This window comes from Cynoglossus semilaevis, chromosome 20, assembly GCF_000523025.1.
Source record: "Cynoglossus semilaevis isolate Cse_v1.0 chromosome 20, Cse_v1.0, whole genome shotgun sequence".
Taxonomy (NCBI): domain Eukaryota; kingdom Metazoa; phylum Chordata; class Actinopteri; order Pleuronectiformes; family Cynoglossidae; genus Cynoglossus; species Cynoglossus semilaevis.
In genome coordinates this window covers 4,869,483-4,885,253 of record NC_024326.1, presented here as the reverse complement: position 1 = coordinate 4,885,253, position 15,771 = coordinate 4,869,483, and the positions used below count along the sequence as shown (strand labels likewise).

The following is a 15,771-nucleotide window of genomic DNA, read 5'->3' as shown; positions in this document are numbered from 1 at the left end:
ACAATAAAGGTGATAAGACACATGTGAAGGCCTCCTGCGGAGCCCCAGTGATTCATGTTGTCTGTAACCTAAGGGAGCAGCCGTCAGAAAAGAAACACAACAACCTGACAGACGGTGTGTGGGCACCGAGATGGCCCTGAATCATCTTAATCATTCTCTTCCTGGACACGAAACAATGAGCAAAATAACTCACGTCCAACAGGACGACGAAGCTGAAAGAAGTGTCATAACAAGAAATTTATGAAGTTTAAAATTTTCCAGAAGGAAGTAAGGAATCCTTCTCGACTCTCTTTCAGAAATGAATCACAGCACCTGGAATAGTGATTTAGCTTTTCTGTGTTTAGAACCAGATTGTGGGAATCTGTTCTGTAGGTAAATGGGAGACGATGTGATTTAAAAAAGAACATAAAACAGGCTTTGTAATTAGTTTTTCTGAGACGTCTTTTATAACAACTGTACTATAAATGTTTGATTGCCGGTTTCAGCAACATTAGAAAACATTTCCACCATTTAAACGATGGCCGCAGTGCTGTGTTTGAAGTTTTAAGTATCGTAGTAATGGCGCACTTTTATAAAGAAGTAAAACATAAAAAGGCTTTGACAATGGAAGTCAAAAATGCCTTCGCTGCCTAAAAATTGCACCACTGATCTTGAGTTAGGAGGACAGTGCCATTACGTTGTTTTGCTGTTAGTTAAGCACGCTGACAATTCAGTGGGACGTGGACAAGTTTGTGGAAAATAAATCACAGCCCCTTCGTTTTTGTTGTGTAGTTATAATACTGGTCTGAGCCTTGANGCTGGGAGAAGGTGTTGGGTCGGGGGGAGAACATGTCCTTGGTAGAAAAGAACATAACTGTGTATTTCTGGGATGCAGTGGTTCAAGTCTTTGCCTTAAAAAGTAATAGAATAATAAATTAAAATCAGATCATAAATCAGTCCAATCATTCAAATTTATATTTCAATTCAAAGCTCATCGACAAAGGAAGATACAGTGACAGATATGAAAGTGGGGACGTTTAAAAGAAATTAATTCGAGTGGAAACAAACCTTTCAAATTCAACCTTGTATGAACTGATGGAATAAAAGAAGACCTTTTTTTAAATTAAATTTCTGAGGCTAATTTGTTGATAGCAGTCTGATTCTCTTTATTCTGACGGTACTTTAAACATCTTGAAAGCATCATTCAGATAAATACTGTACGCCAGTGACGTAATACTGCTGTTTGTTTCATTTAAACTTTGAACCAACATCAACATTTTTTTTTCTTTGGTCCAGTAGCCTCAGCAGCATCATTCCAACATCTGAAATAAAACTTAAATCTGAAAACTCTCAGCCCAATAAGTTTCAATCTAGATTGTAACTCAAAATGAATACATTTACATTAAAATAGCCGTGTCTCCACTGGTAAATGTGCAACACAGTATGTAAAACAGGGTGACAGTGTCCACCTCCAGGAGTACTTTGATCCTACTGTACAGCCATTGTCTGGTGTGTATCAGACCATAACACCCCCGCTGTCATAATAGCTTAATAATATGACAGTGCCGCAGTAATTGAAAGTCATTTTCCATCTGTTGTTTACATAACACACAGACACCGCAGCAGCTGCGCCTCCATCTAAATGCCACACAAAGTTGTGTTGAGCATTTACTGTGTGTGATAGTTCCCACTTGTGGATCCATGAACCTACAGTATTCAGAAGTCCTGGCTAATCCCAAGCCTAAGAATTTCAACCATCACTAGTATGAATACACAGTCAGTGCATAATCCAAATGCAAATACAAATTGAAAAGCTTCATCTTTGAGTCCCTTCTGTCTTTTTTAGCCAGTAAAGTGGCGTTCTCTCCGTGACTAAAACTTTTATGTGAAAAATACAGAAACAGAAAGTTGACTAACAATATGTGCCTCCAAATTGATTACCTTTTATCGACTGAAACCGTGTGTTGATTGAATTATAAACAGTGAACAAAGATTGGCGCACAGTCCATGTTCAATAATTTCCCCTGCTCCGGGTGAGCAGTGACTGACTCCAACCTCTAATCCATCCCTCGCTTCTTCCCCCTCGCACCAATTCCCTCATTACCTACATTAGCTTGTTAAAGAATAATTAGTGAAGTTCCTGTCTTTCTGTGCCCTTCATTCACCACCGTGATCAGAATGTCCCCTGGACCTGACGAAACTCCGGCAATCAATTGTGTGACATTGCGTCCTGTCAGTTAAGTTAATGTAATCAACCCTCATTTGGTGCTAATGACCTTCTGATAAGACGTCCAATGGGACGACTTCACACTTCACTGCTGCTCATCAATATTTTGTGGGCTTCGTTCCAAGTGCTGTGTAATTGATCCACGTTGCTCTTTGATCACCGCTCTCTCTGTGTACTTTGGACTCAGCTCTCAAACGGTTCCATACAGATGCAGACTCGGAGATGAAGGATCTGACCTTCAGAGATATTTACTTCAGAGCATTTAGATTATTTAAAGAGATGCATGTTGTGGTGCTCCTCAGGAACAAAACCTGAAATCATTTTTGTCTAAATCTACTCCTGAGACAAAAGTATTAAAATCTGACCTTAGCCAGACCCTCATGTTTTCAGCTTGGGTTTTTATAATAGGTAATTTCATTTTAATTTTCCAGCCTGTACTCAGTTCTAACTCTAACTGTTTGTCTCAGGTCAACAAATTTGTTGAGTTGAACACATTTTCTGCTGAGTAGTTTGCTATTTCGATCTCTGAAAGCCCTTGTTTAATCACAAGGAAACAAAGATTTTTTTCTGAGAAAATCTATCTCTGGGGGAAAAACACAGTTAAAGATTTTGTGTTCCACAAAGTTTACTTTAAAACCTCCTGAGACAGGCTTTAAATTAGAGGGCAGGGAAAATTGCACCTTAATTTTCAAACACAGTGTTTTTTTAGTGCTGAGTTGACCATAAAAAGTAATGTTGAACAACAGGAAGGCTCTGACTCTACCTGCCCAACACAAAACACTCACAAATAAACCAACTGGTCCTCAGAGGAGCTTTTCACAACCTTAGAGTCACAACCAAATACTTGCTGTGAGTATAGTAGAAGAAATTGTATTTGAAGAACACCTCAATCTGATAATATTCCAAAATCTTTGGTAATATTTGAATCCCATTTTTTAAATATAAAAAATGTGCAAATTACAAAAAAAGCCTGTAAATGTTTTCAGATGTGTGTCGTTTGAACCTGCTGATTGATTGTAAGCCTGTTAGCACTGACCCAGTCTTTGGTATTGACTTCCATAAAACAAAGGCTGTGGATGTTGTTGAATTTAGGAACATCTTAGTAAATTGTTTTTGTACAGTTAGTGTATTTTTATAATCAACAATGAATATATTTTTAGCAGATTTTGTGACCACTGTTTGGCACTCTGGTACTGGATTAGCATTTTACACTTTAACTTTTGTATTCTGGATTTAAAGTAGCCTTAGTTTGAATTAGAATCAAAATAGACTAAAAACAAACAAAAAAAAAGATTAGCAAATGAACAACATGATTACAAGTTCTTGTTGTTGTTGTTTTTTTTGTTTTTTTTTTTTTGCTTTTTTTTACTAATTACCAACTGTAAAATTGATTTAATGGGAATGAAGGTTGTTGTTCTGTTCACTTATCACTGTTTTTGTGCCACTTCCGGCTGAGCAAATAAGCAACTACTTACCTGCTGTTCCTTTATCACGTGAAAGCTTTTGTCATTGCAGTGTTTGATATTTGTTAATACAGCCTTGAAAAAGACACAATTATTAGTTTTTGCAGGTAGAATTCACAAAAAAAAGGTTTCATATGAACATAAAGAAAAATGATGAAGGAACACAGAGTGAAGTCAATGTAACCTCATGCCTTTTGTGACACAGTGTATGTTGGATGAAATGGTTTTAATGTCCAGATGTGAAGCGTAAGGTCTGGGTTTGCGGGGGCTCAACATATGGCTCCACAGAATTTAAGCTCATCAATAGTGAAACAGTCAGAAATCTTTGTTCCAATTTTCAGGAAACACATCTGAGCTGCTGCAATTTAAAAATGCAATATTCACTTCTTCCCCCTAAAAGGCAGTTAAGGACAAGGACAAAATAATACCAAACAGAATAAACAAGTTGTAAGGAGTATTTGTTCATAGAGATGGGTACTTGTGTAGTTTTAAGTATGTCACTCTCTGTTGAGTTGTTTTTTTTTCTGTTTTGAGATGATGAGCTGATGTATCGTAGGAGGGATGGAGATGTCGTCAGGTTCAACGTGGACACCAAGGAGAGCAAAGTCATTGTGGCAAACCAGTTATTTGTGAGGATGAATTTATTTGACTGTAGTAAATACAATGTTTAGCTGTGTGGTGGGGGTGTGTTACTACTGTGTGTGTGTGTGTGTGTTTTTCAACACATGTAGGACAGATCCAGAGCTGCAAAGTACCAAGTATCACCAGACATGCAACATGTTCTGTTTGCCTTCGATGTGAAAGCGGTGAGAAAACTCTGGTTTCTGTATTTTGTGCCGTGCAATTTTGTCAACGATTCATGCGACACTGACTGTGAGGCTGTCTGTTTCCACAGATCTACCAACACTCCTACGTCGCCAAGTACATCATTTACAGCCTGGTGACGCAGTAAGATCCGCCTCCTGTCATCTGGTGTCTTCTTTTCCCCGTCTCTATATTTTCTTTGCCGTTTGTCCTGTTCAATAACTTGATGCCACGACCTTGGTCTGCCCTTGAAGAGACGTCCACCATTATAATCCACATCACCTGCTCTCGCTGCCACTTCACTGGAGTGCATTTAAGTACAACTGCTGCACTGCATTTATTCCTGCCCTGTTTTTCCTCCTTTCATCCATCTACGTCTGTTTATTTCCCCGCTGCTCTGTGTTTGTCGTGAGCCAAACAATGTCAGGTTGTGCTAAAAAAGTGGGTGTATGATTGATGAAGCCTACAGGGAGGAACTGAACACACACACACACACACTGATTTCTCTGCTTTTATGCTACATTTGTATTTAGCAGTGCACAGAAAGACAAGTACTGACTTAAATCTTCCCACAGGGAAACCTGGCCCCTGAATCCACCTGAGGTGCACGAGGCCGCCCTGCAGTTTGCTGGATGGGGACCTCACGGGCAGCAGCTGGTAAGAAGGTCACATCCTCCGTGTTATTCTTTGCACAAGTCAAGTGCTGAATATCTCTCCAAAGCAGCCTGTCATGGCAGGGGAGACTCGCCAGTGATTGATGGCTGGTCACAGTGAAATAGACAAGAGGTTTCGGAACAATTTCATGCCGCTGTAAAAAAAAAGTAAGCGAGAAGAGATTTCTTTGCCTCAACCTTGACTAAAAATAGTTTTTTAATTTCAGGAACACACACGAGCTGGTGGTGAGAGCCACAGTGGCAGATGGCATCTTAGTGGCACAACCTGGAGACTTTGGGGGTATCTGTGTCTGTCTGTCTGTGTGTGTGTGTGTGTGTGTGAGAGAGAGATCAGCAACATTTGGGACAGATTTTAGAAACAGACCGGCTGATTTGGGAATCTTCCTCTGTTCCTGAAAACAGATCAGTCTTAAAAATGAGTTTCAGTTCCCGTTGTTCCTTTGTGGTAGAGGTAAGTCTGACAGAAACAATTGTTTGGCCTGAGACTGCACATTGGTGAAGTGGTTTGAGGTTTTGCCCAATAACAACAGCTGTCTGATGACTATTTTGCACACTGCAGTAGTTTTCATCAAAATCTTCAAATGTAAATTCAACAGATGTAGTGTTTCTACATTGTAAACTGACTTATATTACTATTATGTTTTATTATGTTTTTTATTGGTCTGAGGTCAAGGGTCACTAACAGGGTGGCTGAAGGCCAGTCAGGATGTTTACTGTAGTTGTAAATGTACAACTGGCCGCTGACTTTCAGCCTGTTGACAATAGTGTGATATGGTATAGTGTAACTTCACAAGAAGTGGCTATATTTATTTATTTATTTGACTTTGGTTTTTAAGCCTATTTTTCAGATGATATGAATTTGTCAGGTGTTGGAACGCAATGACGAATCGGCTCATAGATTTGTTTTTTAAATTTTAAACTTTACACATTAAATTTAAAACTCAGTCTAAGATTGAGATCAGAAAGTCCTTTATTCATTCAGCATATGTGATCCTCAACTACTGACAAATCATACAAGTCCATCGTCAGCAGGCTGTACCTTTGTTACTACTACAACGTTAAAGTTGTCAGTTAGTAACTGTTTGACACAGTGGGCTTGTAGGAGGTTTTCTGTGGATGCGATCATTAAATTAAACTAATGGTTAATCATAGTGATGAAGACATAGTGTTCAGGTGGTGCCGATCTCTGTCCTGGTTCTGATTGTCTCTTGGACCTGAAGTCAGTTGTAAGTATAGCCTTTAAACATCATCACTGCTGATGGACAGTCATTTTTCAGTGAAGGGTGTTGGTGTGAACTTCATGTAATGTTCTGTTCTCAATCCAATCAAATGGTTCACCTTCTTTCACAACACGGTGTGATCAAACCACACTACTAATTTCTGCTAACTGTTGTGTCTACAGCTATTTCCCAAGTGTGGGATCAATAAAGTTCAATCTAATCTAATCTAACAGAATAGGCCTATGTGAACAACTAAGTCTGGATTAATGAGCGTGGTGTCCTACTACAGAAGGAGGTAAACTGAGTGGACTCGTATAATAGGAAGGTTTGTCCTTCCCCTTCTTCTGTTCTTGAAAACCAAGCCAGGAATTCTTATTGGCACTGATTATAAAACCAGACATGGCTCCATCTGGTTTTGCATTAATTAATTGTTGACCAGTAATTGTTTCTGATTTTTTTTTTTTTTTTTGGTCTAGTTAGCTTACTTGTAGAATAAACTAAGCTGAACTTAGCTTGGATAGAGATGAAAACATTTCAATGTCTGCCTTCATTGTTGGGAGATGTGGTTCTGCGTAGTTTAAGCAGTGAAGTCACATGTTGACAGGAGGATAGTGGTGTGATCATGTGATGGCGTGAGGTTCAGGCTGAGTGATTGGCAGAGGCCGTTAATTTAATCTACTGGTGTTCAATCTGGGCTCATTGTTTAAAAGTGTTCTTGCCACATGACACATTTTCGGTTTTAAGTGCACCGACCTCTTCTGTAAATGAAGTTTGTAAATGAATTGTTATCCCATCTGATTGAAGGGGTTTTTAGTTGTTTTTTTTCCAGGCTGTTGATTTATAATTAGTCTTCTAATTTCTCTCTCACACTTTAAAAGCTTTCTCCTCCCGCATAATTCTTCCATTATTTTCATTTGATTAAATGACAGATACAGTGTTTCTGTAAGAATATTAACCTTTTGAGTAGGTGATGATGAGCCTGTGCCTGCAGGGGGACACAGAACGTATTATTTTGCGTATGGTACTGATTGTTCCTTTTCCGCTGCTGTTGCGTTTGCTTCTCTCTGACTTTGTGAACATCAGAGGTGGTCGAAGAAGAGCTTGACAAGCGCCGGCTTTTTATGTGTGTCTGACGCTGTGATGTCGCACGCCTTGTTTTTCCTCACAGTTTGTGAACGTAATGGTTTGTCATTAAGTTAATCAGAACTGGAGCAATTTATCATGCGGTGTTTAATCAGCATGTAAAAATGAAAGGTGTGTGTATGTGTGTGTCTGTGTGTAAGTGTGGGGTGGCAGCACTGCTGTGTGCGATGATGAGCAGATGCAGAGTGAGAGGAGCAGGGAGATGAATCCTGCTGCACTTCCCCTCATTAAATTGCAAGCAATTACTCTGCAATGACTGAGCAATCAGCCAGGCTGCCTCAGCACACACACATACACGGGCATTGTAAAGAAGATATATTCATACAAAAGTAGTAGACAAGTGCAGAATTGTAGTTGGACAGAGTGGGGGAAAATAATCAGAGCAAATAAGAGCGTGGCTTGTTAAAGTTGGACCACATTTCTCTGCACAACATTCACTTTGAAACTTGAGAACATTATTAAAAAACTCGCTTCAAAGTTGTTTAACTCTGTTTTTTTTCCTCCACTCTTTTCCTTCACGATTGAAATGTTTTTATGTTTCCTCTTTTCATCTTTTGCTTTATTCTTTGGTTTCTTTTTCCTTTAGTTTAAGTCTCTTTACCATTTCAAGTGAAGAAGTTTTGTGCGTGACAAAAATCCAATCAGGCCGCCTGTTCTGGTCGTCACTAGTTTCTGTTTGCAGCCAGTGACTTTTTTGGTATGCTTTGCTCAATTTAGAAGAGTTTGGCTCATTCTGGAAAATATCCCAGTTAACTTGAAGTTATGTTTTGTAAACTTTTACTCATTATTTTGTTGGCTTTGAGCTGACTAACAGATTGGGTTTCAGTGTTTTAGTTTTGGCTAATTGTGATATGGTTGTTGTAGCCTTGATAATTAGCTATATGTGTTAAGGTTGGCTTAATTATAAGAATTCATTATTTTTGCCCTTTTGGATGATAGTTAATTTATGCCTATGTTTTTACTCTAGATTGTTTGTGAATATGTGAATATGGCCTGACTTTAAGCCATTCTTTCTTTATTCTAACAATTTAAGCAATTATTTCCTGGCTATAGCTGCAATCAGCAGTTTGGCTAACATTTTGAAATTATTTTCTTCAGGAATATTGTAATAATAATGTCCTTGAGAGTCTGCGGTCAATGGAAATATAGAGCTGTGGACAAGGCTTTTTATCTGCATTTTTTCCAATGTTATAAATCCCAGATTTTCCTAAATGTTATGTGACTTATGATTAAAAAGTCAAATTTAAACAAAGCTGAATTACCATTACTGAATTCTATCAGCTCATATACACAGAGGCGTGTGTTAGGTGACGCCAGAGGACGAGGCGGACCACAAATATTTGGACACGCCAATGAATACTCAGCCTCTCCTGCTGAGCCTGCAGCCACCATCAGTCATTACAAGTCGATATTGTAACAGAAAAGCATGGGCTTTTAGATTTGAAAGGGGTTTTATTATATAATTATTTTCCTGGATGTACTGATCATTTTGCACTGTCACTAATGACAGCTGCCTGTGAATTGTGTGGTGTCTCTGGGTGTTTTTTTTCACCGTTTGCCACCCACCGGCTCCCGCTAATTGACACGTTCTCTCTTCAGATGTTGATCCCACAATGGTAATCTTTGATTTTTCTCGACAGCAGCCTCAGATCTGAATAAAAAGAACTGTGGCCTTTTATTTCCCTTTGTGATGGAGCTGATGTTTGGATTAAAGTGTAGCATTTTTCACCGGCGGTGATGTCACACAGCGGGGGCCTCAGGTAGCAATCAGTGGCTGAGACCAGCTCAGGATGAAGCAGAGGAAACAGTGGAGGGTATTGATGGGAGAGCTTAAAGTGTCACTCACTCTCATGTCCACGTTCTGTCTTTATTTGTTCCAGCAGCGATCACCATTGATGCTGAGGATTTATATCAGCAGTAAAAAACAACATTGATCTCAGCCATCGTCCACTGAGAGACGGCGAAATCACGTCTCTAACAATGCTGGCGAAAATGTGTGTGGGTTTGTGTGCGCGTGCGTGTCTGCCTGCGGGTGGCTGATTAGCAACAATAAGAGTTTCCTTTCTTAAGCTTTGGAGACAAATCCATCTAATGAGACAAATATCCGTTAATACAGTGCTCGAGGCGGGTGTTTACGGAAAGTGTATTAGTTTCTGAGTGTCACTGAGCTGCTGGCTGTGTCTCTGTGGATTAAGATTAATTTAAACTAAAGAAAAAGACAAGGCGGTGTTGTTCCTGAAGCACTTTTATGCACAAAGGTAGATTTGATGTGTCGTGGAGAGACATTTGAAAACAACAGGGTAAAATTACATTGTGTGGAAAAAGCAAGTGAACCGCTTTACTTTTTATGTGTGTGTATGTGTAGAAATTAGGGTGTTAGGTGTTAATTGGTCCAGCATAATACAGATTTTAAAGGTTAAAGTCAGAATCATGTTGATTGTGTTAATCTGATGGTTTTTCATTAATTAACTTTCTACCATTTAATCATTTTTGGGTGACAGGAGCCAATCACAGCAGTCGTCGACCAAGGGTGGGGTCCACCCTGTACAGTTCATGGATCCATGTAGATACAAGAAAATCATTCACATCCAGACTCATACCTTGAGTCAATTTAGTATTTTTTGGCTCTGGTTCCAGGAGGTAAACTCCATGGACAGACAGGGGAATCATGTGTACTCCATACAGGAAGCCCATCAGTAACCACCAGGCATTGAACTAATGAACTCTGTGCTGTGAAGATAAAGCACTTTTATTTTCAATTCTGAGGAAAACAGTCAGAACTTTTAAAGAAAAAAAGTGTGTATATATATATATATATATATATAAAGCTGTAAAACTGAAGCACAGATGACTTTGATATCATAAATGCAAGCTGCAGCGGTCAAGCTTTTTACAGCAGGACATTAAATTTGAGGGTCAAGTCTACGGTTGAATACACATGACTGTTTAAATCAGCGTGCAGGGATTAATGAAGAGCGATGGCTGCACTTCTTCTCTGCAGATCTTCATATTTGAAAACAACATCTACTACAAAGCCACGGTGGAGAGTCGAGCCATTCGGCTGGTTTCCACCGGACAGGACGGCGTCATCTTCAACGGCCTTGCTGACTGGCTGTATGAGGGTAAGACATGGTCATACTGTCAGACAAACATCCATCCATCCATTTTCATCCGCTTATCCGTTACCGGGTCGCGGGGGCAGCAGTCGCCACCCAAATCACATTGCACCGTACCAACCCCCCTAAACCTTCCTGCGGGTGGTGAGTCCACCAGAAGGTACCAACTGCCCTAACCGGGATTCGATCAAGTTCCACACCAATGACGGAGACATTGCCTTTGGGCCAAAGTGCCACTGTCAGACAAACAGTTGCACGAATCCCACCCAAAAGATAGCGTCTCTTGTCCCTCAGCTTTAGTGAGAGTTGACCAGGTTTAAGACAGATTGAAGATTCCTGACAAATGTATTCAAGAAAAATGAATGGTGTCTGTAGACAAATAAAAACAGAGGCCATATATACTGTAGTAATGAACATCCTCCTCCGGGCCTCTGGGGAGGACTTCTACAACAATGTGGCTCCTGGCTGCAGTTATTCGCCGCAGCGGTGTTGGCAAGACTGCAAACTGACACAGGGCAACAAAGCTCGGCTCCACAGCCTGCATTTTAATTAATCCCCGAGGTGGTGGATGAGGTTAAGACCTGTCAAAATCCCACACACCAAACTGATGGAACCATTTGACCTTTGGTCTTTTCATGGGGGGCAGTGGTCATTCTGAAAAAGCAGAGCCGCTGAACTCAAGCCACAGCTATGGCATAACAACAACTACAGTGTAATATTTTTAAGTCTGGGTTTCGGCTAAAATTAATATTTTTCTGCGGATTACACGTCAGTCAAAGACTTAGAGATATTTGGACCACATTTGTCATTGGCATGTGGTCCGTCAGACTGTCAGATCATCGCTGTAAGTGGCTCCACATCTGCATTATATCAGGAGTGCTATGCCAAATATATTTATAACTGCAGACAGTATGAAGGGAAGAGTACAGGAATAAAAAGGGAAATAAACAAAGCTACTTCTCTGCTGATTTAGAAGGTCAATAAACTCTTTCCTGCAGAGTTTATGTTTTCAATCTGTGGTTTGGCTTTGCTTCAGTAGAACATGAGGTGCATTTGTACGTCATGTTCTCGGAGATTTATGCATTGGTCAGATGTGCGTGTGTAAACAAACAGAGCATAGTCAATGGAAAAAGTTGACAAATCTCTCTCCGAATGCCACTTTCTTTTATTCACTGTTCAACCGTAACGTTACGACCGACTGCCTAGTTTTGTGGTCGTTCCTTTTTCTGCTGCCAAATTCAACCAACTGCGCGGTTCTCTGTCCAGGCTCATTCTATCAGCTCCAACATTAATGAGCTACAGCGTCATCTGTTGGACTGGACCGTGTATGCCAGATTTCTCTGTGTCATTATTGAGCATGGCCCACCCAGGATATCATCGCTTGTGTTTTGGCTTTTCCTTCTTTGGACAGTGATAGACACTGACTGGGAATTCCCTACAGCTGCAAGACAAACAACCAATTGTCCCTCGTCAAAAAAAAAAAAATCCTAAAACCTGCTAAATTTGGTGTGCATGTAATTATAATTAAATATATAATTAATCAAATGTTTTTGTACAAGTATGTGTACATTGAAACATGCATACATAGTACAGAAAAAGTGTAATATAAACATAGACACACAATGGCAGAGTTACGAGGCAGCCTCTTCTGTCAGCCGTGTCTTGATTTGTTAATTTTTCGTAAATGAAACTTCCTGGAATTCTTGTTGTAACCTTTTCAGAGTAGAACTTGTCAAAAGTTACTCTTTTTATATCTAAAACGGTGAGATGCAAAGAAAGGCCTTTTACAAGCGTTGAACTTTTTAGGGCTTGGTCTGAGTCACTGTGTGACGGCAGACGGCAGATGTGCATTGACTGTTCATCAGCCTATTAGGATTTATAAGAACCTCTGTTTTGTTCATGAGCAGATTTAAAATTACATTTTAAAGAATACATCAAAATGAAAAAAATCATTGTGATTTTCACAGCCCGAAAAACAGTTCCGTCTCTGTCTTTTGGCGCCTGCCCTCGATGCTCCTCTCCCCGAGGCATGATTATTGTTTGTGTGTGTGATTCTTCTTGGACCAGAACATCTGCCTCAGTTTCAGCGCGTCTCTACTCCGGACTAGTGTTCAGACAGTTTAATAAATTCATCGGTGAGCTGCTGAAACCTCCCGACAGATGTTACACTGAGAAAAAGTTTGTAATTTTTCGAAGACTTCTTACATAATTCTTACATAATCTTGGCCGAATGTAACACTTGTATTTTCAAGGTTTGTACTGAACTTTTTTTAATGCTTTTGCTCATTTAAAAAGACATTTTCTTTCTTGAAATTGCATTTCAAATTATTCTGCAGCGTTAAGACAAACAGTGTGGGATAACGGTGACAAAGTAATTGTAAAGCTTAACTGTTGTTTAGAGTTAAATTATGTTACAGTTCACGGACAGCTGCAGGGTCTGTTCTAATTGCTGTTTTTATTTAATGAGATTATTGAAAGCGTGATAAAGTTAGTAATTACTTTTTAAAGGCAAGAAAGATTTGCTCTCTTAACATTTCGTACTATTTTTAGTTGATTTATCATCAGCTAAATTACGATCTCACAAAAGTTATGACAGCAGAGGGCGACTGGTAAAAAAAACAAGAAATGGACTAGTTTCTTGTTGCAGAAATCTGCTCCGCTGATGTTGGAAACACGTCTGTGAAGCTTATTCAGTTGCACTACAGATTGTTCAGGTTTTTCTAAACCAAATGAATGTTGATGTTTTTATAATACCCTGCTGTTGGAGTGTGACACCAGTGAAATGGTGCACAAAAGCAGACACTGTTGGTAGTTGATGACTTGACCTTTTAATGCTAACGTTAGTCGCAGAAGAGTTAATTAAATGTACTGTTTAAACACACGGGGCGGAGCTGAATCAGTAACCTTTAAAATTTAGAATAACTATTCGTTTACAAAAGAAATTTCTGTATTGATTTCTCACGAAACAGTCCTTGCTGTATTATATATGCCTTTATGGGAGCTTCAGGTTACCAAACAAATATCAGTTGTTTTATTTTGGCAAATGACAGTTTTGTAGTTGGTAGTGACAGTTGTAGTTTTATAAAAAAAAATGTTGTTTTTTTAAATCGTGGGTGTATGCTCTGGGTTCTGGTGTAGGGATGTGGTCTGTTCTTCTGAAGGCAGCAGATACAGACAGCTTTGTGTCGGTCTCTGACAGCAGTGAGACAAACAACGCTGTCAAATCATCCTGACAGCTGCCTGTTTTTGAGGATGTTCGAGGACATGGAACAAAAACTGTCCCGGCCTTCTGTGCAGCATGTACGAATATTTTTGGTATTTACAACGAGCTGTTTAACATTCACTGTGTTGACTGTGTGGCTGTGGGCCATGGAAGAACACCATGTTGGTATTCTTAGGCTGGGCTACATGAGTACAATGTGGCTTTTTAGTTTGAAATATGTACAAACTTTGGTGGTCAACCAGAGGTCAACAAATACTGGGGCCAAGAATGGCACCAGACCATGGGTCCCTTTTATTGATTATGTGTGAGATGCATGTTTAGCTTTCTTGAAAATGTCAGTTTTCTCTTCTAATCACAGAGGCCTCTAAATACAAACATATCCTGACACATCCATAGAGCTTGTCGGAATAAAAGTCTCTGAAGAGCTTTTATTTATAAACAGAGTAGACAAAAGACAAGCCTTTGTCTTCTGAAGTAAAGAAAGGTCAGTTTAAACTAAGGATTTTTTTTTGTTACTTTATATTTTATCAGTTTAATTTGTTGTCGTCTTGACTACAAAAAAGGAAATTAAACCAGTTTCTGTTAGGGACTTTGTTCAAATACGAGGCTGTTTGTATGTTGCTATAGAATCAAGGACAAACCTATATGTCAGTTAATTATCTTTTTAAGTAAAAAAAAAGACAAACATGAAAACATTGTGGTCTTGGATGATGCAGTAGCCAGACTGTAGGCAGACTTTTCAACATCACCTCTCTCATTCTATTTGGGATGTCTTTTGTTATTTGCAAAATCAAAGATGGTTTCAAATATTTCAAGGGCGTTTCTCCTGCTTACTGCCGATCCTTTATCATATAAAAAATTTAATCACCGTATCTGACCTTCAAAACATTAAACATAGTTTTTTTTCCTTTTTATGAAAAAAAGGAAATTCTCATCAAGACAGAGTGAAACTGTTGCACCGTCCTTAAAAATCCTGCTAGACTGCAGCAAACATGTTAAACCTTTAAACCCCTGCAGTTCATAACCCCGTGCTGCTGCAGCGTCTACACCACCAACCCTGTGAGAGCCAGCCTCACCTTCACCCTCACCTTCTACAGAGTGAGGAAAAAAATATTGCCTGACATTGTCTGTGATGGCAAAATTGCTGGGTCCTTTTCAAGGTTGAGCTGATCATTTTTGCCTGTAGAAGCCTTTTGTGTGGAGCATCATGTGTAGGTGCATTTTAGTGAAAGAAGAGAAAGAACCTCTTAAAGAGTTTTTCTGCCCCCTTCTGGATGAAAGAGATTGAAATCATGGGCTTTCAAATTGTTGTTCTTTTTTAGTCTTATTGTATTTATTTTTAATCTTTAGTTCCAGAAGCAAAAATAGCCACAAGAGAAGAGTATTGGTTTACTTCCTGCTCCTGTTATTTATGTTTGAAGTTAGACATAGAATATGATCAAACTTGATTGATATGAATTTACATTTAAACAAAGAAATAATTGAAAAGGATTAATAATCTACCTAACTGTCTCTGGTGGACGGGTCCCTGCAGGAGAATCGTTGTTTTTGTCGGGTTTTTATTTCATTTTATACTCTGACAAAAACAGTCGACGTCTGTACTCTGCTTTGAAATGTTGCTGAAGTAATATTCAATTCCATGAGTACTTTTGACATGGTATATAATGACAAATTATCAAAGTTACCACAACACAGAACAATACAGTCTTCTAACTGTTAAACAAAAAATAAAAAAAGTCTCAAAAACAAGTGATCATCAGTAGATGAATGATAAATGTTTGTTGTTTCACAGCCAAATTATCTGTTTCTCTGCCATTTGGCTTTTCGTTGTCACATTTCAGAGGAGATTCTGCAGAGTCACATCGCCCACTGGTGGTCTCCAGATGGACTGCGGCTGGCCTACATGACCATCAATGACTCAC

The 15,771-nt window shown here is 39.2% G+C and overlaps 1 protein-coding gene across 1 annotated transcript in view; it reads left to right on the top strand.

Moving 5' to 3' along the window:
• The window catches only part of LOC103396168 (dipeptidyl aminopeptidase-like protein 6), a 67,516-nt gene that overhangs the window by 42,754 nt on the left and 8,991 nt on the right, over positions 1–15,771 (top strand). The window contains exons 4-9 of the mRNA XM_008334157.3: positions 4,204–4,298; positions 4,401–4,475; positions 4,565–4,617; positions 5,049–5,130; positions 10,512–10,632; positions 15,691–15,771. The exon at positions 15,691–15,771 is cut by the window's right edge and continues 3 nt beyond it. Coding sequence (XP_008332379.1) covers positions 4,204–4,298; positions 4,401–4,475; positions 4,565–4,617; positions 5,049–5,130; positions 10,512–10,632; positions 15,691–15,771 — 507 coding nt within the window. The remainder of the gene's footprint in view (positions 1–4,203; positions 4,299–4,400; positions 4,476–4,564; positions 4,618–5,048; positions 5,131–10,511; positions 10,633–15,690) is intronic.